At 47.9% G+C, this 25,348-nt stretch overlaps 1 protein-coding gene across 2 annotated transcripts in view; it reads left to right on the top strand.

Annotated features, from left to right (window-relative positions):
- The window catches only part of RSF1 (remodeling and spacing factor 1), a 75,776-nt gene that overhangs the window by 34,404 nt on the left and 16,024 nt on the right, over positions 1 to 25,348 (top strand). For both annotated transcript variants that reach the window (XM_064168759.1, XM_064168765.1), the window contains exons 3-10: positions 826 to 918; positions 4,323 to 4,528; positions 6,784 to 6,941; positions 12,324 to 14,050; positions 15,279 to 15,476; positions 16,765 to 16,869; positions 18,904 to 18,983; positions 23,447 to 23,501. In XM_064168759.1, coding sequence (XP_064024829.1) covers positions 826 to 918; positions 4,323 to 4,528; positions 6,784 to 6,941; positions 12,324 to 14,050; positions 15,279 to 15,476; positions 16,765 to 16,869; positions 18,904 to 18,983; positions 23,447 to 23,501 — 2,622 coding nt within the window. The remainder of the gene's footprint in view (positions 1 to 825; positions 919 to 4,322; positions 4,529 to 6,783; positions 6,942 to 12,323; positions 14,051 to 15,278; positions 15,477 to 16,764; positions 16,870 to 18,903; positions 18,984 to 23,446; positions 23,502 to 25,348) is intronic.

Raw genomic sequence — 25,348 nt, 5'->3', positions numbered from 1 at the left:
CTCTCCTCCAGCCTGCGCAGTCCCAATTCTTTCAGGCTGTGCTCACAGCAGAGCTGCTGCAGCCTCTCAGCATCCTCCTGGCCCTGCTCTGGACACTCTCCAGCATCTCCACAGCCCTCTTGTCCCAGGGGCTCCAGAGCTGGATGCAGTACTCCAGGTGGGGTCTCAGCAGAGCAGAGGGGGAGAATCCCCTCCCTGGCCCTGCTGGCCACACTGCTGCTGCTGCAGCCCAGGCTCTGCTTGGCTTTCTGGGCTGCAAGTGCACACTGCTGGCTGCTGCTGAGCTTCTCCTCCAGCAGCCACCCGCAAGTCCCTCTCCTCAGGGCTGCTCTTCAACCTGCATTTGTGCTTGGTCTTGCCTCAACTCGGCTGCCTGACTTTGCAATAGGTCTTGTTGAAGCTCCTGAGCTTGGCTTGTGCCCGCCTCTGCAGTCTGTGCAGGTCCCTCTGGCTGGATCCCTGCCCTCCAGCCTGGCTGCTGCAGCACACAGCTTGGTGTGGGCAGCAAACTTGCTGAGGCTGCACTCAAAGCCTCTGTGCATGGCACCTACAAAGCTGTTGAAGAAGTCTGGTCCCGGGACTGACCCTTGAAGAGGTTTGGAGAAGTTGGTGGTGATCGAGGTCTCGATGATCTCCTCTTACATGGAGATTTGTCAGTGCTTGCCAACCTACCTAAGTTCTGTTGTTTATTTCTTTTGTGAGCCTTTCTGACCTGCAATCCTGAAGAGCTCATGTACCATGGTTATTGCAGTAAGGTACTGTTAGTATAAAAGTGTGAAGTTGCTTTCATCTACTAACTTGAGCAATCTTATTGTTTTCTGACAGATATGCCAAGAATTCAACAGCACTTGGGCTTGGGAGATGGAAAAAAAAGGATACCTAGAAATGAGTGTTGAATGCAAACTGGGGATTCTGAAGGTACACATTCATCAGCTAAGTTTCTAAAGGACTTTCCTTGCTCAAATATAAAATGGATTTGGGTCAGATGGGACCTTAAAGGTCACAGAATCATAGAATTGCTTTGGTTGGAAAAGGCCTTTAAGATCATCCATCAAGTCCAATGGTTCACTGACTCTGTTATGTCTCACACCAAACCATGTACCTCAGCCCCACAACTCTGCATCTTCTAAACACTTCCATGCATGGGGATGGAGCTACCTCCCTGGGTAACCTATTCCAGTGTTTGAGAGCCCTTTCTTCTGATATCCAAGCTAGACCTCCTCTGGTGCAACTTGAAACCATTTCCTCTTGTCCTTCCACCTGTTACTGGGAAGAAGAAACCAACACCTCCTCTCTGTCAACCAGGTTGGAAGGGTCATCCAGTCCAACCTATCCAACTAAAATCATCCAGCCCTGCCCAACCAACCAGACCTTGGCACTAAGTGCCCCAGCCAGGCTTGGCTGCAACACCTCCAGCCACGGCCACTCCACCACCTCCCTGGGCAGCCCATTCCAATGCCAATCACTCTCTGCCAGGAACTTCCTCCTCACATCCAGCCTAGACCTATCCTGCCAAGAACTTTCTCCTCACATCCACCCACCTCCCTACAAACTCCGTGCATGATAGTTGTAGAGAGCACAAAGGTCTCCCCTGAGCCCCCTTTCTCTGGGTTAAACGACTCCATTTCCCTCACCCACTCCTCAAAAAACCCTTCACCAGTTTCACTGCTGTTCTCTGGACCCAGTCTAGCACCTCAGTGTCTTTTTTGTAGAGAGAACCTCAAGACTAAGCACAGTACTCAAGGGGCAGCCTCACCAACGCTGAGTACAGGGAGACAATCACATTCCTACTCCTGGTTGTCACACTCTTCATGATACAGGCCCGGATGCTGCTGGCCTTCTTGGCTGCCTGAATGTATGCTGGCTCATCTTCAGCTGGATTTCTGCTAACACCCCTAAGTCCTTTTCTGCTGGGCAGCTTTCCAGACACTCTTCCTCAAGCCCATATTGTTGCATGGCATTGTTGTGACTCAAGTGTGGCACCTGGCACCTGGACCTGTTGAATCTCTTACTACTGGCCTTGGTCCATCAATCAATCCTGGTCAGATCCCCTTGCAGAGCTTTCCTACCCTCAACCAGATCAATATTCCCTCCCAGCTCAGTGTCATCTGCAGATTTAATGAGAGTCCACTCAATTCCTTCATCAAGATCATTGATAAAGAGAACTGGCCCCAATTCTGCACCCTGAGGAACACCGCTTTTGACTGGCCACCAGCTGGATTTGGCTCTATTCACTCTTTGGGCCTGGCCATCCAGCCAGTTTGTAACTCAGTGAAGCATCCAAGCCATGAGCAGTCAGTTCCAGACTCTTAGCCATATACTTCTTACAGCCTGCCATGGACAGGGGTATCTTGGAGATTTGGCTTTCCTACTCAATGTAAACATCTTCCAAATTTGGCTTGACTGAACTGTAGCAAGATGTGTTCAGTGTGGAGTTGATCATCTAACAGGGATGATCCTCATTGGGGTGGGATTAGTCTGAATTGAATTAAACATTTGATGTAGTTTTCCCACTTTGTCTGACTTTGTCAGCTGTTACCTTTTGCAGTGCACTTCCTAAAGTGTTTGTTGCCTTGCTGAGTTCCAAAGGCAAAGATGAGACTTAAAATCATAGAATCAAACAGGTTGGAAGAGAGCTCCAAGCTCATGCAGTCCAACCTAGCACCCAGCCCTGCCCAACCAACCAGACCATGGCACTAAGTGCCCCAGCCAGGCTTGGCTTCAACACCTCCAGGCACAGCCACTCCACCACCTCCCTGGGCAGCCCATTCCAATCACTCTCTCTGCCAGGAACTGCCTCCTAACACCCAGCCTAGACCTCCCCTGCCACAGCTTGAGTCTGTGTCCCCTTTTTCTGTTGCTGCTTGCCTGGCAGCAAAGCCCAACCCCACCTGGCTACAATGTCCCTTCAGGTAGTTGTAGGAGTGGCTGGAGAGCAGCCAGACAGAGAGGGATCTGGGGGTACTGATTGATACCCGCCTGAACGTGAGCCAGCAGTGTGCCCAGGTGGCCAAGAGAGCCAGTGGCATCCTGGCCTGCATCAGGAATGGTGTGGTCAGCAGGAGCAGGGAGGTCATTCTGCCCCTGTACTCTGCACTGGTTACACCACACCTTGAGTATTGTGTTCAGTTCTGGGCCCCCCAGTTTAAAAGGGACGCTGAGATGCTTGAGCGTGTCCAGAGAAGGGCGACGAGGCTGGGGAGAGGCCTTGAGCACAGCCCTACGAGGAGAGGCTGAGGGAGCTGGGGTTGGTTAGCCTGGAGAAGAGGAGGCTCAGGGGAGACCTTATTGCTGTCTACAACTACCTGAGGGGAGGTTGTGGCCAGGAGGAGGTTGCTCTCTTCTCTCAGGTGGCCAGCACCAGCACAAGAGGACACAGCCTCAGGCTGTGCCAGGGGAGATTTAGGCTGGAGGTGAGGAGAAAGTTCTTCCCTGAGAGAGTCATTGGACACTGGAATGGGCTGCCCGGGAGGTGGTGGAGTCGCTGTCTCTGGGGCACTTCAAGGCAAGGTTGGACGTGGCATTTGGTGTCATGGTCTAGCCGTGAGCTCTGTGGTAAAGAGTTGGACTTGATGATCTGTGAGGTCTCTTCCAACCCTAATGATACTGTGATACTGTGTAGACAGCACTGAGGTCCCCCCTGAGCCTCCTCTTCTCCAGGCTAAATAACCCCAGCTTAAAAAAGCTATCACGGTTGATTCTGAATTCATAGAATGGTTCAAGTTGGAAGGGACCTTGAAGATCATCTAGTTCCAAGCCTCCTGCCAGGGGCAGAGACACCTTCCACTAGCCCAGGCTGCTGAAGTCCTTATTCAGCCTGGCCTTGAGCACCTCCAAGGAGGGCACATCCATGAACTCCCTGGTCAACCTGGTCCAGTGTCTAAATGTAAACAGTTTCTTACTAATCTCCAGTCTAAATCTGTACTCCCCCAACTTCATTCTCTCTCATCCTATTGCTACAAGCCCTTGTAAAGAGACTCTCTCCAGCTTTCTTGTAGGGATCACAGAATCAACCAGGTTGAAAGAGACCTCCAAGAGGATGTTTTATTGTAGAACAAAATCACTTATACTCTGTTTAAAAAAAACAACACATTAAAAATAAAGTTTTTAAACTGTCCAGAAAAAAAAAAGAACCCCAAAAGAGTCTCTCCTTTAAAACCATCACAGTCTGGATAAAGTCTGTTGGCTGTAACTATCTGACAGATACCTGCACAGGGAGGCTTAAGAAGTTCCAGGTTAAACTGAAAAGAAATGAGCTGTTTTTGTTCTCTGTGCTTATGTTTTGGTGTTTTAAGAGTCTTTCTGCTTTCTCACTTTTTCAGTATCTCTGTGAATGCCAATTTGATGACAATCTCAAGTTCAAGAACATCATTAACGAGGAGGATGCTGATGCCATGCGTCTGCAGCCCATCGGCCGAGACAAGGATGGGCTGATGTATTGGTACCAGCTGGACCAGGAGCATAATGTCAGGATGTACATAGAAGAACAGGATGACCAGGATGGATCCACCTGGAAGTGCATTGTTAGGTATTCTCTTTTTCTTTATCTCATCTTTGTGATTGAAGCTTAGGAAATGGTTTTAATTAATCTTCATTTCTCCTAGAGGGGTGTCAAGGGTTAGGGCTGGGCTGGATGGGTGGGCAGAGGCCAAGGGGATGAGATTGAAGAAGGCCAAGGGCAGGGTTCTACACTTTGGCCACAACAACCCTAAGCAGCGCTACAGGCTGGGGCCAGAGTGGCTGAAAGCAGCCAGGAAAAAAGGGACCTGAGGGTGCTGGTAAAGAGGAGCTGAAGAGGAGGCAGCAGTGCCCAGGTGGGCAGCAGAGCCAATGGCATCCTGGGCTGGCTCAGGAGCAGTGTGGGCAGCAGGACAAGGGAGGTTCTTGTGCCCCTGTGCTCAGCACTGCTCAGGCCACCCCTGGAGTGCTGTGTCCAGTTGTGGGCTCCTGAATTGCAGAGAGCTGTTGAGGTGCTGGAAGATGTTTGGAGCAGGGCAGCAAGGCTGGGGAGGGTCCTGGAGCAGAGCCCTGTGAGGAGAGGCTGAGGGAGCTGGGGGTGTGCAGCCTGCAGCAGAGGAGGCTCAGGGCAGAGCTCATTGCTGTCTGCAGCTACCTGAATGGAATCAACCAGGTTGGAAGAGACCTCCAAGCTCACCCAGTCCAACCTAGCACCCAGCCCTATCCAGTCAACCAGACCATGGCACTAAGTGCCCCAGCCAGGCTTGGGTTCAACATCTCCAGGCACAGTCACTCCACCACCTCCCTGGGCAGCCCATTCCAATGCCAATCACTCTCTCTGACAACAACTTCCTAACAACATCCAGCCTAGACCTCCCTAAGCACAACTTGAGACTGTGTCCCCTGTTCTGTTGCTGCTTGCCTGGCAGGAGAGACCAATCCCACCTGGCTACAGCCTCCTTTCAGGTAGTTGGAGACAGCAGTGAGGTGCCTCACCACCCCAAAAGCAGACTTGGAATCATCATTTTTTATTTCAGAAGTCCACAGAGATGTAAAAATGGACTAAAAAAAATGAAATGATGCTTTGAGGTTTCTCTTGTTTCTAAATCATATTTTTCCTTTGTGCAGCTTATTTACATCCTCATAACATTAGTAACCAAGGGAGTCATACAGAACTGTTTATAGCCCACTGGTGGTGGTTTAAAATGATAAGCACTGCTGGCAGTGACATTTGGACAGCTGCTGTGAGTGAATAAAATAAATGGATGTGAGCAAACTGAGCAAGAGCTGAGCAGGGTTCATCTCTCTTCATTCATTATGTCCTACAAGGAGCACATGGAGTTGCTGAATCATGTCCAGAGAAGGACAAGAAAAGATGTTGAAGGATCTAGAGGACAGGTCTTATGAGGAAGAGCAGAGGGAACTGGGCTGGTTTAGTTTGGAGAAGAGGAGGTTGTAGGAAGACCTCATTTCTTTCTACAGCTTCATGAAAGGAGGTTGGAATGAGTTGGGGGTTGGTCTCCATAGTATCAGGTAATAGAATGAGAGGAAATGGCCTCAGGTTGTGCAAGGAGAGGTTTAGGTTGGATATTGGGGGAATTTCCTCTATTTAAAGAGTGGTCAGCTGTTAGAACAGGCTGCCCAGGGAGATGGTGGAGTTAGTGTCCCTGGGTGTGTTCAAGAAAACACTGCATGAGGCACTTAGTATTGTGGTGTATTTGACTGAATGGGGCTGGGTGCTAGGCTGGACTGGATGATCTTGGAGGTCTCTTCCAACCTGCTTGATTCTATGATTGATTCTACCATGGCACTAAGTGGATGAGGCACTTAGTGCCATGGTAGAGTTGACTGGGTAGGGCTGGGTGCTAGGTTGGACTGGATGATCCTGGAGGTCTGTACCAACCTGCTTGATTCTATGATTCTAAGAAATGTGTGGCCATGGCATTTTGGCTCATGCTTTAATGGCCATGGTGCTGTTAGGTTGAAGCGTGGACTCACTGATAGTTGAGGTCTTTTCCAACCAAAACAATTCTATGATTGGAGACTCCAGAAATCAGTGCCAAAAGCAGAAGAAATCAGGGTTCTGCTGGGGAAGTTGTAAGCCTCCACGCTCAGACCGGCACAACTTAGTGAGGTGAGTAGAGTCAGAAATGGTTTTCAGCCTGATGTTCCCCAAAGCTGCAGCCACGCTGGTGGGTCAGGTGCATGTGCATCAGGTTTTCAGGACAGGGTTTGTTGAAGCAGGTGATGTTTATTTGTTTCTCATGAACCCCTCAGGTCAGCGAGTGGCTTATCAGACAATGTCTTTTCTCTTCTGTCATCTAGAAACCGCAATGAGCTTGCTGAGACCCTTGAGCTCTTGAAAGCACAAATTGATCCAGCCCTGCTGAAACCCAGCAATTCTCAACAGGAGAATTCATCACGTGAAAGCCCAAGCATAGAAGAGGAAGAGGCCAAAAAGGGTGAAGAAACATCTACACAAGGTTTTCTGCCTTCCTTTTCTTGCTTTTCAGTCTTGTGCTGAGGCAATGTTAGGAGCTTTAACTGTCTGAAAAGTTACTGTCTTAGAGCAGGACTCAATACAACAAGAAAAGCACACTGAGAAAATGTTTCTGTTGGAAGTGAATCAAGAAAATACTGAATCCTTATAAAGATTTCTGGAGTTCTTTTAGTGTGTATTTAGGTTTGAAAGTTGCTTTCCAAGGAGAGAGCTGTGTATAAATTGCTTTCTAAGTGATTCTGGTTTTGCTGTACATGTTGTATGATATGTAAATGCTCATCATTGTGTTGGGGTTTTTTTTTCCTGTTCTAGCAACATTAAAATTTTGAAAAGAAAAAAACCAATGTTTGTGCAATGCCATGATTGAAATCTCTAAAGTAGTGGGTGTGGTGTTCAGTTTTTTATCCCTTTTGGGCTTGAATCAGTGAAAAAATGCAGGTTATTGCCTCAAATATTTCCCAGTCAACATGGATTTTTAATAAGAGATGAGCTTAACTTAATCTGAAGCACTAAAACATTTTCAGAGTGGTTTGTCCCTCTACTCTATTGCTGGTAGTAGAAAAGAACCTTTCTTTTCTTCCTTACTGTCATGTCATTGCACATATTGAGTAACTTGGGTGTGTGGATGGATGAGAAGCTCACCGTGAGTGGGCAGTGTGCTCATGCAGCCCAGAAGGCAAACTGTATCCTGAGCTGCATCAAGGGGTGACCTCATTTCTGTCTACAACTACCTAAAGGGAGGTTGTTGCCAGGTGGGGTTGGTCTCTTCTGCCAGGCAAGCAGCAACAGAACAGGAGGACACAGTCTCAAGCTGTGTCAGGGGAGGTCTAGGCTGGATGTTGTTAGGAAGTTGCTGTCAGAGAGAGTGATTGGCATTGGAATGGGCTGCCCAGGGAGGTGGTGGAGTGGCCGTGGCTGGAGGTGTTGCAGCCAAGCCTGGCTGGGGCACTTAGTGCCATGGTCTGGTTGGTTGGGCAGGGCTGGGTGCTAGGTTGGACTGGATGATCTTTGAAGTCTCTTCCAACCTGCTTGATTCTATGACTGTAAGAGGAGTGTGTCCAGCAGGGCAAGAGAGGTGATTCTGCCCCTTTGCTCTGCTCCCACCTTGAATACTGTGTCCAGTTCTGGTGTCCTCATCGTAAGAAGGATGCAGAGCTGTTGGATTGAGTCCAGAGGAGGGCCACAAAGATGGTCCAAGGACTGGAACACCTCTGAAACAAGGATGGGCTTAAGGGAGGTGATGGTGTTTAACCTGAAGAAGAGAAACCTCTGGGGGACCATACAGCTGCCTTCCAGTACCTGAAGGGATCCTACAGAAAGGCTGGAGAGGGACTTTTCATGAGGGTATCTAGCAATAGAATGAAGAGGAAGAGTTTTAAGCTGAGAGAGAGTGGGTCTAGACAGGATCTTAGGAAGAAGTTGTCCATTATGAGGGTGGTGAGACTCTGGAATAGGTTGCCCAGGGAGGTTGTGGATGCCTCTTCCCTGGGGACATTGAAGGCCAGGTTGGATGAGGCCTTGAGCTGCTTAGTCTAGCTGAGAGGTGTCCATACCCATTGTTAGGGAGGTTGGAATGGATGATCTCTGAAGTCCCTTCCACCCTGAGCCATTCTGTGACAACTTCCCTGACCTGTTGACTTGTGCATTGCTCTTACTAACAATCAGCATGAAATACTTTATGTTCCAATATCCTGAGGCTCTTTTCAGCTTATAGAAAGCTGCAGTGTTGTTATCCCAATGAATGTTACCCAAGTTACTACTTGGTGTTATCACTTCATTAAAATACAGCAGTGACAGCTGGTGTTTTCTGGGGCACACTAAAAACTGTGTGGCCAGTTGCTCAGGAGAGGTTCTCTTCGCCCTCTGCTCTGCCCCAGCAAGGCCACATCTTACTGTGTCCAGTTCTGGGCTCCCCACTTCAAGAGAGACAGGGAACTGCTGGAGAGAGTCCAGTGGAGGCTATGAGGATGTGGAGGGGACTGGAGAATCTCTCTTTCCTCATAGTGACTGAGAGACCTGGGACTATTTAGAAGAGCAGGCTTGAGGGGGAATCTTCTTATGCTTATCAATATCTAAAGGGGCAGGAGAAGGGGGTTTGGGCTCTTTTCACTGGTGCCCAGCAATGGGCACAAACTACAACATGGGAAGTTCCACCTAAACATAAAGAACTTCTCTTCTTTGAGGGTGTCAGAGCACTCGACCAGGCTCCCCAGAGAGGCTGGGGAGTCTCCTGCTTTGGACAGCTTCAAACCTATTTGGACATGATCCTGTGTACCCTGCTCTGGATGACCCTGCTTTAGCAGTGTCATTGGACTAGATAATTTCTGGGAATCCCTTCCACCCTCCATGGTTCTATGATAGAAGAAGATATTTGCACAGTCAGGAGCAAGACTGAAGGATTCCAGTCTGTTAGTTTTGTTTCTTCAAATCTGTTTAGTTTATTTGGATGTGTGGAAGTAGCCAAGGGCTGTCTTGGTTCTGAGTATCAAATAGAAAGACTTGGCTGTTTTATTTACATCCTTTGCAACAACCACTGACTAAACAAAGATGTAGATAAAATTTGTTGTGGAAGCATTAAAAGACTCCTGTAGAAATTGCAGTTGGCTGCTGAACAGCAGAATTGTCTTGCATTCAGAGGTGTTTCCAATGTCCAGCTGCTCATGGAGGTGACAGCAGCATGACCTGTGTGGTTATTGATGCTGCAGAACTAACTCCCAAATGCTGATCTTGCCTTTGTCTCACTCAAAACTCGTCAATCTCAGCTGAAATCATCTGATTGTGATCTCTGCTTCAAATACAGTTTTACTTAGTGTTGAATTCAGGAGAAGCCACTTGAAAACATCTTAATGAAGGTTCTCACTGTAGATAGCTTGCCAAGCCTGATGGCACAACTCACCTGGATCTCTGCTTGCCTTAGGCTGCCTGTTCATGCAAAGCACTCCCAGGGCACAAGCTCTATGAGGAGGGGCTGAAGGAACTGGGGTTGTTTAGTCTGAAGAAGAGGAGGCTCAGGGCAAACCTCATTGCTCTCTACCAACTACCTGACACAGTCCCAAGTTGTGCTGGAGGAAGTCTTGGCTGGATGTTAGGAGTTGTGCCGTGGTCTAGTTGATTGGCCAGGGCTGGGTGCTAGGTTGGACTGGATGAGCTTGGAGCTCTCTTCCAACCTGCTCGATTCTGTGATGCTATGATTATGAAGGGAGGCTGTAGCCAGGTGGGGTTGGGCTCTTCTGCCAGGCAAACAGCAACAGAGGAAGGGGACAGAGTCTCAAGTTGTGGCAGGGCAGGTCTAGGCTGGATGTGAGGAGGAAGTTGTTGGCAGAGAGAGTGATTGGCATTGGAATGGGCTGCCCAGGGAGGTGGTGGAGTGGCCGTGGCTGGAGGTGTTGAAGCCAAGCCTGGCTGGGGCACTTAGTGCCATGGTCTGGTTGGTTGGGCAGGGCTGGGTGCTAGGTTGGGCTGGCTGAGCTTGGAGCTCTCTGCCAACCTGCTTGATTCTATGAAAACATCTTAATAAGGTTCCCACTGTAGGTAACTTGCCAAGCCCAATGGCACAGCTCACCTGGATCTGTACATGCCTTAGGCTGTGTGCTGATGCAAAGTCACTTCTAGGGCCATGTGTGTAATGACTAATGACATTATTTATATCTGCAGTGCTTTCAGTGCTGTCACTGTCTTCACAGAGCACTACTTAAAGCCTCCTAGTTGAGAAGCTTGAATATTTCTTCCTCTTAGTCCAAAGACTGCATACAAAGTCCTCCTAAGGCTCAATGAAAAGATACTGGAACACTTTGGCTACTTCCCAAACAGCATTAAATTGGTTCATACAAAGCCAAGAGGAACTGAAGCAATGCTTGCATGTTTTTTAGTAGCCTGTTGAATTGACTTGGAATTAATCACAACCTGTGCATCAGTTGCACAGTCATTTTGTAGCTATGAAAAGCATTATGAGCAGTTCAGGGAGTTAAAGTATAGAACAAGCTTTGTATTGGAAAGTGTCATAAAATCTATGAGTTCTTCCTCAACACACTTTCTAAAGGGCTTCTTTTCTTTAATGTAACTGTTAACAGTCTCCTTCTTTCCTCTCTGTGTTTCTAATGACCTTGGGAAGCTCTCCTCTTGGAAAAAAAATTGGTTTAGTGTAGCAGTGGAAATAAAACCCCCAGTCTTTCTTGTTACAGCACACTTGCAATAAGCCCTTCCAAATGGTAGGAAATGCTGCTCTGGTATGTGTAGTGCTGCTATATTTGTTCTTTCTAATTAGTTCTGTCACTAGCTGACTCAAAACAGCCTGTTAAAATAAAAAGCATGAAGTATTAAGAGACTGCACTAGTAATAAATAATAGGTTTAATAATAGTAATAAATAATAGTGACAAAATAGATGTGTGGGTTCTTCTGAGTGCTGCATATGTACTTTAAGCCTTAATGATGTAAAACTGGTTTAGGAGAGTAGTTATAACCTAACTCCTTGAGCTCTGCAGGGTTGTCTGGACTGTGCAGACTTACTCAGTGTGCTGCTTTTAAAAGCAGTGGGTGAAGTGAGGGTAGAATTGTCAGTTCATAGAATCCTAGAATCAGTCAGGGTTGGAAGGGACCACAAGCAGCAGCCAGTGCCAACCCCCTGCCATGCCCAGGGACACCCTACCCTAGAGCAGGCTGCACACAGCCTCAGCCAGCCTGGCCTCAAACACCTCCAGCCATGGGGCCTCAACCACCTCCCTGGGCAACCCAGTCCAGCCTCTCACCACTCTCATGGTGAAGAACTTACTCCTCCCCTCCAGCCTCACTCTCCCCACCTCCACCTTTGCTCCATCCCCCCCACTCCTGTCACTCCCTGGCAGCCTAAAAAGTGCCTCCCCTGCTTTTTTGTAGGCCCCCTTCAGATGCTGGAAGGCCACAAGAAGGTCCCCTGGGAGCCTCCTCTGCTCCAGTTATTTGTGTTTTCGTAGTACAGTCAAATGGATGAGGTTATACAAAGCTGTGTGCTGGGTCTCAGCAACCCCATGCAATGCTGGAGGCTTAAGGCACCAGTGTCTGGAAAGTTGAGTGGCAGAAAAGGACTGGATGATCTCGAAGGTCTCTCCCAACCTGCTTGATTCTATGGTTCAAAGTCTGATTCTATAGCTAAAAATCAGCAGCCTCATAGATTCATAGAATCAACCAGGTTGGAAGAGACCTCTGAGATCGTCCAGGAGACCTTCAAGATCATTTAATGACAGTGCTAGTTAAGCTAGGCTAGTAATAATTCTGTGAGAGGGACTCTGGGTCATTGAGTTTTGTCACTATGCCTTTGTTTTGGTGGATGCTCTTTGTAACCCTGTAGGTCCCTTGGTTGTTTCATTGCTGTTTTTCTCTCGTCAACAGAGAGTCAAGTAAAAGTCAAAGAGGAAAAGGAGGCGGTGGAGGAGCAGCCTGTGGAATCGGAAAGCCTTCCTCCCCCTGTGGTCAAAGAAGATGAAACTCCACTGAAAACAGAGAAAGCAGAGGAGAAAGAAATCATAAAATTGCCAGTAATAGTAAAATTAGAGAAACCTTCAGAATACAATGAAGAAAAGCAAACTGTCAAAGACGAAAGCGACTCGTTCAAAGAAAACGTCAAGCCTGTTAAAGTAGAGGTGAAAGAAAACAAAATAGACTCCAAAGACTTAAAAGAAGTAAAAAGTTGTACAGAGAAAATAGCTCACGAGCCAGAGAGGTTAGAATTTTGTGTTAATGTCAAAACCCCCCAAGAAATCGTGGAGAAATCCGTGGAAGAAAGTGAGAAGCTGAAAAACGACCAGCAGGCAAAAATACCGCTTAAAAAGCGAGAGATCAAGCTGACAGATGACTACGACAGCCCCATAAAGGGGCCCCTCTGTAAATGTGTTACTCCAACAAAAGATGTCTTGAAAGAAGAAGGGAAACCAGAAGAAGAAGCTTTTAAGAGAGTCCCTACAATTACTGCTTTATGTCCTGAAGGGAAAGTGCTGGTCAACGGAGAGGTTAGCTGCGAAAAGCTCGCCCCCAGCGTCATACAGAACAACAAGTCCGAGCACTCGCTTGGCCCGAAGGAAGAGAGCAGCTCAGTGAAGGAGAAAAATGGGAGCAGTGGGGAGAAGGGGGCAGACCCCTTAAATCCTGCTGGTAAAGTCAGCAATGCTTGTGAGGCTGAGAAAAATGCAGTAACTGTGGTGAAGGAAACGGGGGCTGTGGTCTCTGAGGTTTCCAATCAGAAAGTGCCTTTAGCAGAGGAATCTGGTCCTGTGGAGAAAGAGTCCCTTGACAGCACCGCTGCTGAAACTGTAGTGGAAGAGTCTTCAAATGCTGAAGGCTGTGCCAAAACCAGTGAAGAGAAATCAGCTGTGGACCTCCAAAAGGACAGACTGCCGCCACCCAAAGAATGTTTAGAGAAGCTAGAGACGTCCACGAATGCCTCTGCTCCTGCAGAGCTGCCCCAGCTTGCACTGTCTGATGAAGAGACCTTGAAAAGTAAAGATGAGTCCGAGGAGAAACCTGCTTCTCCTAAAGCTGCTGAGATACCTCCTGCATCTACTTCTCCTCTTACTTTAGAGAAACCTAGTTTGGAACAGGAAGACTCTGATAGTAAAACAACTCTACCTGAGGAGAGCAAAGCAGAAGAAAAATCCAGTCCTGAAAACCAAGAGGGAGAGCCAGAAGCTGCTAAGACAGAGCCAGATAGGTTAGATGATGCCCATGCTTCTAATCTAGAGGACTCTTCAGAGACTAAAAAGGAATCCCCAGTACCTAAAAGCAAATACAAGTACAAGCTAGTTTCTGAAGAAGAAAGCTGTGCAACAGACAATAAAGAAATCACTTCTGAGAGACAGAAGGAAGGAATTAAGTTAACAATCAGGATCTCCAGTCGGAAGAGGAAGGCTGAAACGCCGCCAGAAGACGTCAGCGTTGGCCGCACGCTGAGGCGCTCGCCGAGAATATCCAAGCCTACTCCCAAGGTCGTGGAGACTCGGGATCAGAAACCTGACAAAAAACGACCTGAGGAGGAAGAGGAAAAACCTGCAGCAGCACAGAAACATGAACGAAAAGAGGATGCCAAAAAGCATGAGAAGGAGTCAAACTCTAAGGTCAACAAGGTAATGCAGTTGTTCTATTGCCTGGGAATGACAGATGCCTATCAGGGGAACATGCACTTACATAGGCATGTTGAGGATGAGGTTCTTTGAGTTAGCTTGTGCAAGAAACTTGGAGTCCAGTTAGTAGAGTCCAGCAACTTAAAAACACCCCTTAAGAGAGCACTAATATCTGTTGACAGGTCTGTCAAACCTGTCACTTAAACTAAATTAAGCAGATCAGGTCAATGGCAGTGAATTAGTTTAAAAACTGAAGTGGTTAGACCTGAGTCTCACACCAGGGAAGGGCTAGGAGGATGCTGAGAGGGCTGCAGCAGCTCTGCTGTGGGCACAGACTGAAAGAGTTGGGGCTGTTGAGTCTGGAGAAGAGGAGGCTCCCAGGTGACCTTCTTGTGGCCTGCATCTTAAGGCTCTGTCAATGGTAATCTATTCATTAAAATGTTCTGTTGTACTGCAGCTGTCCTGATTCAAATGACCTGGGGGTTCTAATTGACAAGCAACTCACTATGAGCCATCAGTGTGCCCAGGTGGCCAAGAAAGCCAATGGCATCCTGGCCTGGGTTAGAAATGCTGTGTCCAGCAGGAGCAGGGAGGTGATTGACCCCATGTACTCGGCTCTGGTGAGGCCACACCTCAAGTGTTGTGCTCAGTTTTGAACACCTCAATACAAGAAAGATGTGGAGGTGCTGGAGCCAGCTCAGAGGAGGGCAAAAAAGCTGGAGAAGAGCCTGGAGAATAAATCTGATGAAGAGCAACTGAGGGGGCTGGTGATGGTTAGTTTGGAAAAGAGGAGACTGAGAGGAGACCTCATTGCTGTCTACAGCTACCTGAAGGGCCTGTGTGGAGAGGTTGGTGCTGGTCTCTTCTCAGAGGTAATTAGTGATAGAAGAAGAGGGAATGGCCTCAAGCTGCAATTGGGTAGGTTTAGACTGGATTTTAGGGAAAACAAAGTTCCCAGCAAGAGTGGTCAGGCATTGGAATGGGCTGGGCAGGGAGGTGGTGGAGTCCCCAACCCTGGGTGTGTTTTAAAGTATTTGGCTGTGGTGCTTGGGGCTATGGTTTAGGGTGAACCTTGTAGAGTAGGCTTCTGGGTTGGCCTTGGTGATCCTGAGGGTCTTTTCCAACCTGAATGCTTCTTTGACTCTGTGATTTCACTGTAGAGGTGTTTTAAGACCAGAGAAGAAACTTTGAGCTTCCCTTGTTGTTTTCTCTCTGAACTGCTGCCTCCCAGAGAAGCAAAGTTCGGTGGACAGGTACACGCACACGGGGCAGGTGGAAATACTCAAGTAACGAAGACAGCGAGGACTCAGAGAGTGAAAAAAACTCTGAGGAGGAGGAGGAAGAGGAGGAGGAAGAGGAAGAAGAAGCTGCACCAGCAGATGACGATGAGCCATGCAAGAAGTGTGGCCTTCCCAATCACCCTGAGCTGGTAGGCTCTTGGGGAAAGCTGCTGCTGTTGTGTCAGTTTGGGTGGAGTGGCTTTGGTGTATCTGAGGGTGTCCTTTGGGGTGGCTCCGTGTAGGGGAATGCTCTCTAGGTTTTAGGTGGTAAACACATGACAGTAGATGAGCTCACCTTTATTGAGAGAGGGAGGTTAATTCTGATCACCACCTCTTTTATGTGGTGTAAAGAGAAGTTAGCCCGCTGAGAATTAATCTGGGTGAGGCTTTGAGGTTGTGCCTGCAGCCTCGCTGAATACTGAGGAGACATTAAACACCCAACCCGTTGCATGCAGTGCAATGCATGCTTTCCAGTGGCTTGTGACATCATCATCCTCATTGCATACAGCTGCACATCACCCTGAGGACTGGTACAGCTGAACCCCACAGCAAGCTTTTGCTTTCTCTGATGGATCTGGTTTATCAGTGGTAATATCATCTTGGATTCTTTTAGTGTCCTTTAGTAAGCAAAGTAAGCATTCTCTCAGATGTGTGACAGGTATCCCACCCTAGCTGAGGCACAGTTCAACCTCATTGCATACAGCTGCACATCACCCTGAGGACTGGTACAGCTGAACCCCACAGCAAGCTTTTGCTTTCTCTGATGGATCTGGTTTATCTGTGGTAATATCATCTTGGATTCTTTTAGTGTCCTTTAGTAAGCAAAGTAAGCATTCTCTCAGATGTGTGACAGGTATCCCACCCTAGCTGAGGCAAAGTGCATCCTTTTAGATGTTAAGAGGTCAATATTCCACAGCTTATGCCAGCTTTGGTCCTCATTTTTCCTGGAAAGGGATATCTCAGGTTTTACCCAGCCTACATATGAACTCTAATAGTTGCCTGGTGCTGTATACCCCTAAATCTGCAAGTCTTTGCCTCTACCATCCTGGACATCTAATTATCCTGCCTGAGGGAGTAACCAGGTGTCCACCACGTGAGGACAATTTCACACCACATTGTGCAGCCCACTCAGGCTGGGATCTGGAAGGCATTACCAGATCCCACTGTATGGGCCCAGTATCTGTGTAGTCCAGTAGTACTAAGTGCTTGAGAGCACATAAGAAGAAGAAATCTGGTGTTAAAATGGAAAACTGCTGCTAGATAAACTTCCCCATCAAAACCAGCCCTGGCCTCAGGACCATCTAGTGACAAGTGATGCAGGAGTGGTGTGGTTTTGGCACAGCCCAGAGTATCTCTAAAATACTGGGGAAGTAGTTGTGGAGCTGATTACATGTTGTGAGTGCCAGAAGATGTTCGTGATTTGTTTTGTTTCCACAGATTTTGTTGTGTGACTCCTGTGACAGTGGCTACCATACAGCCTGCCTTCGTCCTCCTTTGATGATAATCCCTGATGGAGAGTGGTTCTGCCCACCTTGCCAGCATGTATGGTTCCTTTTCAGCTTCACTCTGCTTTTCAGCTTTGCTTGTGCTTGTGGGACTTGTTGGAAGTTTAAGAAGAGGGTAGAGTGTATACTCTCAGCATGTTTGCTGGTGATAGAACACTGGGAGGGGTGGCAGACACACCTGAAGGTTGTGCTGCTATCCAGCCAGATCTTAGAGAGGCTGGAGAGCTGGGTGAAGGTGAACCTCATGAAGTTCAGTAAGGACAAGTGTAGAGTCCTGCATAAGGTGAACCTCATGAAGTTCAATAAGGACAAGTGTAGAGTCCTGCATAAGGTGAACCTCATGAAGTACAATAAGGACAAGTGTAGAGTCCTGCATAAGATGAAGTTCAATAAGGAGAAATGTAGAGTCCTGCATAAGGTGAACCTCATGAAGTTCAATAAGGAGAAATACAGAGTCCTGCATAAGGTGAACCTCATGAAGTTCAATAAGGACAAGTGTAGAGCCCTGCATAAGATGAAGTTCAATAAGGAGAAATGTAGAGTCCTGCATAAGGTGAACCTCATGAAGTTCAATAAGGACAAATGTAGAGTCCTGCATAAGGTGAACCTCATGAAGTTCAATAAGGACAAGTGTAGAGTCCTGCATAAGGTGAACCTCATGAAGTTCAATAAGGACAAGTGTAGAGTCCTGCACCTGGGGAGAATAACACCAGGTACCAGTAGAGGTTAGAGTTAGAGGTTGTCCTGCTGGGAAGCAGCTCCAAAGAAAATGACCTTGGAGTCCTAGTGAACAGCAATGTGCCCTCATGGCCAAGAAGGCCAATGGCAGCCTGGGGTGCATTAGTACAGGGTCTACAGCAGGTCTAGGGAGGTTCTCTTCCTCCTCTGCTCGGCCCTAGTGAGACCACCTCTGGAATACTCTGTCCAGTTTTGGGCTCCCCAGTTCAAGAGAGACAGAGAACTGCTGGAGGGAGTCCAGTGAAGAACTATGAGGATGACTGGGGAACCTGAACATCTCTTCTGTGAAGAAAGATTGAGAGATCTGGGGCTGTTTAGCTGAAGAATATCTGAGGGGTGGGGAAGGGTCTCTTTCCAGTGGCACCTGCTAAAAGGAAAAGGAATAATGGAGACAAGCTAGAACACAGGAAGTGCCACCTCAACATGAAGAACAACTTCTTTACTGTGAGGGTGACAGACCACTGGAGCAGCCTGTCCAGAGATGTTGTGGAGTCTGCTCTGGATACTTGCAAAGTCAATCTGCACATCTACCTGTGCAGCATGCCCGAGGTGATCCTGCTCTGGCAGGGGGGTTGGACTTGATAATCTCTGGATGTCCCTTCCAACCTCTCCTGTTAAATGATTCTGTGATTATTTATTCCTTTTTCTGCCAAAAAATAGACTGTGATGAATGGGAGGGATGCTCTTCTCCCCTCTTGCCCATTGGTAAAATTTAGAAGCATAGAATTGTCAGGGCTGAAAAGGACCTCAAAGATCATCTAGTTCCAATTCCCCTGCCATGGTCAGGGACACCTCACACTAGATCACAGAACCAGTCAGGGTTGGAAGGGAGCACAAGGATCAGCCAGTTCCAACCCCCCTGCCATGCCCAGGGACACCCTACCCTAGAGCAGGCTGCACACAGCCTCAGCCAGCCTGGCCTCAAACACCTCCAGCCATGGGGCCTCAACCACCTCCCTGGGCAACCCAGTCCAAGGTCTCAACTTCCTCCTCACACCCAGGCTGACTCTCCTGACCTCCAGCTTTACTCCATTCCCCCCACTCCTGTCACTCCCTGACAGCCTCAAAAGTCCCTCCCCAGCGTTTTCGTAGACCCCCTTCAGATGCTGGAAGGCCACAAGAAGGTCACCTGGGAACCTCCTCTGCTCCAGCCTGCACAGCCCCAACTCTTTCAGTCTGTCCTCATAGCAACCCATTCCAGTGTCTCACCACCCTTGAAGAACTTCCTAACATCCAATCTGAGAGCAACTTTCTAAGCAGTAAATGAAGTTTCTGAGCATTAGCTCAACATGAAAATGGTTAAAAACCCTAACTTTGTGTTTCCTTCCCTTAGAAACTGCTCTGTGAGAAATTAGAAGAACAATTGCAAGATCTGGATGTTGTCTTGAAAAAGAAGGAGCGTGCAGAACGCAGGTAACCACTGCTGGGCTCTGTTCAGAGCAAGTGCTGAGCAGGGGGGTGGTGATAACTGAGCAAGCAGTAAAACAAACTGGAGGTTGGGAGGAAAGCAGTGAGAAGACTGAGAATTGGTCAGATCAGTTTTGACTTCTTACTGCTTATTGGTGGTGCAGTGCTGGGAGAGCTTGCAGAACAGGGAAGAGAAATGCAAGAGTTAGCAAAGAGCAGCAAATACAAATAGTAAAACTAGAAATCATACAAAGTATCTGTGTTAAACTTTGGTTAAGGTGTTTGAAAACAAGTTTGACTTTCCTATACCAGTGGTTAGTTTTCAGCACTGGCTTCAGCTGTGTGTGTTAGTGGCAGCCATGTGCAGATTTCCTGCTGTAAGCAAGGCAAAGTGCTGACTTGTCTGACCCAAGTCACCCAGATTGATGTGGGGTTTGCATCTTGTTGCTTTAGATTCTGCTCAACTTGGCCAAATTTGCATGATTATGAAGTTGCTGTAGTGCAAGGTCAGCTAAATTTCAGCTTGGAATTAATTTTGTATCCAATCCTGCCATTACCCAAGGCTAAGTGCAAACCAATTTGCTGCATTTAGAAACAGCATCTTTAGTTATTTGGAATGTTCTACCTGGAGTTTTCAGACCTGAAAATGAGAGGCACGAAGGAGAGTCTGCAGGATTTGTATTTTTTAAGGATTGAGAACTGGGCAGATGACAGTTGAGACATATATTGAGGCTGGGCAGTGAGTGGCTGGAGAGCAGCCCTGGGAAGAGGGACTTGGGGGTGCTGCTGGACAAGAAGCTCAACATGAGCCAGCAGTGTGCACTTGCAGCCCAGCCAGCCAAGCAGATCCTGGGAGATCATGAGAAGTGTGGCCAGCAGGTGGAGAGAGGTGATTCTTCCCCTCTGCTCCGCTCTGCTGAGACCCCAGCTGGAGTCCTGCATCCAGTTCTGGAGCCCCTGGGACAAGAGAGATGTGGAGATGCTGGAGAGTGTCCAGAGCAGGGCCACTGGGTGGATCAGAGGGCTGCAGCAGCTCTTCTAGGAGGACAGACTGAGATACTTGGAGCTGTTAAGTGTGGAGAAGAGGAGGCTCCCAGGTGACCTTCTTGTGGCCTTCCAGCATCTGAAGGGGGCTCCAAAAAAGCTGGGGAGGGACTTCTGAGGGTGTGAGGGAGTGTCAGGAGTGGGGGGAATGGAGCAAAGGTGGAGGTGTGGAGAGTGAGGCTGGAGGTGAGGAGGAAGTTGTTGAGCAGGAGAGTGGTGAGAGGCTGGAGTGGGTTGCCCAGGGAGGTGGTCGAGGCCCCATGGCTGGAGGTGTTTGAGGCCAGGCTGGCTGAGGCTGTGTGCAGCCTGCTCTAGGGTAGGGTGTCCCTGGGCATGGCAGGGGGTTGGCACTGCCGGATCCTTGTGGCCCCTTCCATCCCTGACTGACTCCATGATTCTATAACCTAGCAAAGTGTAATATCATATGTGTTAATAAACACAATTTGGTATTAATTCTATCTTAAAAGGCAAATTTTGCCAGAAGGTGAGACCCTTTCAAAGAAAAAACATTATTAAACAAAACTTGGCATTAATTCTATCTTAGTAGGCAAATTTTGCCAGAAGGTGAGATCCTTTCAACGAAAACACTTGAACAGGCTTTTATTTGTAGCAGGTCTTGAAACATCCCACGGGATTCAGTGCTGGGAAGAACAGAACGTGATTCATGTGTGTTTTCAGCTCCTTTCAAATCTCTTGTTTGTTATTGCTGCTTCAGCAGCAACAGTGACAGTGACAGGCCAGGCACTGAGTGTTCCCAGCGCTGCTGCTTCTGCTCAGGGTGGATCTAGATCACACTGTGGTAAAGTCACCCACAGCTTGCCAGTTCTGGTGAATTTGTAGCTTTGGGGACAAAACTCTTGGCTGGTTTTGAGAGCAAGCTCAGCCTACACACAGCTCCATCTGTGCAGGAGTACAGGACACAAAAGAACTGTGTCTGCTGCTCTGCTTTGTGCTAGGAGGACTCATTGCTAGGGAGAATCATTTTTTAACCTCCTTTGGTGAATACTCTGCTGGCAAATGTTGCATGGGATTTCCCAGTCTGCTCTGCTTGAAATCACCAAGTCTTGGCTGTGAGTCCAATCTTTTAGCAGTGACAGTTAGACCATCCAGCTGGTGTGATAACAATTCTCAGTGCCTGAACCAGATGTTTAGCTATTGGTTTGCAGTCTGATCCCGAGGCAAGCAGAGCTTGAGTTTTACTTGCTTTGGTTTGATCTTGTAACAAACATCTGAGAAGAGGCTTTCCTGTCTTTGAGTGCTAAAAGCAGCTAAGCTGGTGAAAGACAGTATCACAGTATCACAGTATCACCAAGGTTGGAAGAGACCTCACAGATCATCAAGTCCAACCCTTTACCACAGTGCCCAAGGCTAGACCATGGCACCAAGTGCCACATCCAACCTTGCCTTGAACTGCCCCAGGGACGACGACTCCACCACCTCCCCAGGCAGCCCATTCCAGTGCCTAATGACTCTCTCAGTGAAGAACTTTCTCCTCACCTCGAGCCGAAATTTCCCCTGGCGCAGCCTGAGGCTGTGTCCTCTTGTTCTGGAGCTGGCCACCTGAGAAGAGAGCAACCTCCTCCTGGCCACAACCGCCCCTCAGGTAGTTGTAGACAGCAATAAGGTCACCCCTGAGCCTCCTCTTCTCCAGGCTAAACAACCCCAGCTCCCTAAGCCTCTCCTCGTAGGGCTTGTGCTCAAGGCCTCTCACCAGCCTCGTCGCCCTTCTCTGGACACGCTCAAGCATCTCAGTGTCCTTCCTAAACTGGGGGGCCCAGAACTGAACGCAGTACTCGAGGTGTGGTCTGACCAGTGCAGAGTACAGGGGCAGAATGACCTCCCTGCTCCTGCTGACCACACCACTCCTGATACAAGCCAGGATGCCACTGGCTCTCTTGGCCACCTGGGCACACTGCTGGCTCATGTTCAGGCGGGTATCAATCAGTACCCCCAGATCCCTCTCTGTCTGGCTGCTCTCCAGCCACTCCGACCCCAGCCTGTATCTCTGCATGGGGTTGCTGTGGCCAAAGTGCAGCACCCTGCACTTTGAGCTATTGAACCCCATCCCATTGGCCTCTGCCCATCTGTGCAGGCGGTCAAGGTCCCGCTGCAGAGCCCTTCTGCCCTCCAGCTCAGTCACATCTGCCCCCAGCTTAGTGTCATCTGCAAACTTGCTGACCTTGAACTTAAGCCTTGTGAGGGAACTGGGGTTGTTTAGTCTTCAGCAGTCTGAGAGGAGACCTCATCCCCCTCTGCAGCTACTTCAAAGGAAGCTGGAGCAAGGTGGGAATTGGTCTCTTCTCACATGCAACAACTGACGTAACAAGAGGAAATGGCCTCAAGTTGTGCCAGGGGAGGTTTGGGTTGGATATTAGGAAGCATTTCTTCCCAGAAAGGGTTCTCAGGTGTTGGAACAGGCTGCCCAGAGAGGTGATGGATGGAGTCCCCATCTCTTGATGTGTTTAAAACTCTCAGGGATGTGGTGCTGAGGGACATGGTTTAGTGGTAGTGGCTTAGCAGTTGTAGGGTTGTGAGCTCTAAGCGAGTGGTTGGGCTTGATGCTCTCAGAGGGCTCTTCCAACCTCAACAGTTCTTTGATCCTTTGATTCTCTCCCAACTTCAGTCTAGTGTTCTCTAGACCTTTTTTTTCCAACCTTTCCCAACAAGGCACATCTGCTGCCCTCCAGTAAAGTTCCTTTTGTCTAACTTTCAACTCTTCAGCTGGATCCCATCTTTCTTGATGTGTGGTGGCCAGATGGCATCAAATATTCCAGCTAGGTGCCAGCAGACTTCCATCAGTTGTCCTGTAGGCTCTTCTGTTCACACATCCATCTGTCATCACCATTGGTTCTGCAGCAGCTTTCTGTTGAGGCTCTCTTCATTCAGGCTGTTCTCCTCTGGCAAAGAATTGCTATGTAGGCAGTTACCTGCTCTCTGGTGTTTGTGGAGCTGATTGTTCCTTCCTAGGCCTAAAATCTGGCACTTTCCCACTTTGGATTGCATCCCATCTTTGTGTAGTTTTTCCAGTTCAGTGTGATTTTAAACTCTCATTTTGTCTTTCAGTGCCTCTGAGGTTGGGTGGTAGTTTCAGATCTGACAATGTGATCTTGATGACAACATTACTGTTTGCAAGCTGGTTATAGATTGGGGTTTTTTACATCCTAATTCAATCATTTCTGTGGCACCCACAATCTTGGGCCACTTTGTCAGGACTCTTTGGGAATCTCTTACATTATTCATGCAGGAAAAGGTAATGATGGGAGATTTAGGACATTATTCTGAACCAAGTAAGTGTTTTCACTTGGAACATCCTCTTGGGATGCTTCTGCTTGGTGATAGAGCTTCAAGCAGTGCTAATGACAGCATTATTTCAGACCTGTGCAGTCTTTCTGAAGGGTAACTGTCTTCTTTTTTCTCTCCTAAAGAAAAGAGCGGTTGGTGTATGTGGGTATCAGTATTGAGAACATCATTCCACCTCAGGTAAGTTGCTGTGCTATCACTGTCTTCTCTTCCAAACTTCTCAGGAAAGAAGTTTCTCAGTAGTGTGTTGGAAGTGCTAGTAGCATGCTGGAGAGGAAAGTCAATCTATAAGCAGATCAGAAGCAATTCTAGACTGAGATTTAAGTGAGCTGAGCATCCAAGGGGGCTTTATGATGTTTTATTAGGAGCAACTATTGCCACACACAGTCTTCTGACAGTAAGGGATGACTGAATCACCCCTCTGCCCATTACATTTGGGTTTTGAGTAGAGCCCTTGACCATTCTGAAGTTAATAAAGGTGGAACTCAGTTTATGTAACTGATATCTGCTGTCTTGTTACCTAGGTCTGAGCTAATTGTCATAGATTTGCTTTAGAAGTGGTGGCACAAAGGTTTTGTGATTCAGAGGGAATATATCTATTAGAAGCCAAACATTTTGCCTCTGACAGGTGTATACTGAAGTCACCTGTGGTTAATGACTAAACATTTAGGGGTTTATTCACAGATGCTTTTCTGTGTTTTCCCTTTACAGCAGAGGGAAAATGTGTTTGTTTATGTGGAGCACAACCTCTTCTCCCTTATTGACTACATGTTAAAGTGATTCTCTTGAAGCCTTAAGCCAGATGCCTTCATCTAAAATGATAGAATCTGTTCTTTGCACCAGAGTTTAAAATTAATCTTCTGTTTGTTTTAAATAGAGACTTTTCCAGTCTGACTGCAATTATGCCAACTTTCTCCCCCTGTCTCTGGACACCAGCAGAATGATAACAGATTTTACAGACTTGCTCAAAAGTCTCTGGCTGGCAGCAGATAATTGGAAAAATTCAGCCTGGGGCCAGATTTCCTTCTTTTTAAATTGATAACTTGGAAACAACAACATAAAATGAACCTGTGTGGAACTTAATTGAAACAGCACTCTGTAAAGCTGTACCTGTGCTCAGTGTGTGAAGAGGCCTGCAACAGTTTGTTCAGCTGCTGTAGTTACTAGGCCTGAGACTATCACCTCTGTGTAGTGGTATCATTACTGTCTACAGCTGCCTGAAGGGAGGCTGTAGCCAGGTGGGGGTTGGGCTCTTCTGCCAGGCAAGCAGCAACAGAATGAGTGGATACAGTCTCAAGCTGTGCCAGGGGAGGTCTAGGCTGGATGTTGTTAGGAAGTTGCTGTCAGAGAGAGTGATTGGCATTGGAATGGGCTGCCCAGGGAGGTGGTGGAGTGGCCGTGGCTGGAGGTGTTGCAGCCAAGCCTGGCTGGGGCACTTAGTGCCATGGTCTGGTTGGTTGGGCAGGGCTGGGTGCTAGGTTGGGCTGTCTGAGCTTGGAGCTCTCTTCCAACCTGCTTGATTCTATGGTACTATTAGTCTATCACCTGAGGCATGAGATCAGTGTTTATCCACCACTGATAAACACCACAAAGCCTTAAACTTGGGATTTCTGACTTCATGTGTGCAATTATTTATCCAACAAGTCATTGTATTGGGAGCCAAAGTGAGTTCTGATGGGTTTAGGAGCTTTCTAGATTGTATGAGTATCTGTATCATCATATCAAGGATCAGTGCTGGGCCCAGTCCTGTTCAATATCTTTATTGATGATCTGGAGCAGGGGATTGAGTCCAGCATCAGTAAGTTTGCAGATGACACCAAGCTAGGAGCAGATGTGGAGCTGTTGGAGGGTAGGAGAGCCCTGCAGAGGGACCTTGACAGGCTGGATGGGTAGGCGGAGTTGGACTGAATGATCTTGGAGGTCTCTTCCAATCTGGTTGAGTTTATGATTGTATGATCATGAGTTCAGTCATAGTGCATGTGGAAGGAGAGGAGAGATAAAGCTTTTTGACACCTCTCTTTTATGTG

This window comes from Pogoniulus pusillus, chromosome 3 (genome assembly GCF_015220805.1).
Source record: "Pogoniulus pusillus isolate bPogPus1 chromosome 3, bPogPus1.pri, whole genome shotgun sequence".
Lineage (NCBI taxonomy): Eukaryota > Metazoa > Chordata > Aves > Piciformes > Lybiidae > Pogoniulus > Pogoniulus pusillus.
This window is presented reverse-complemented; position numbering and strand designations above follow the sequence as displayed.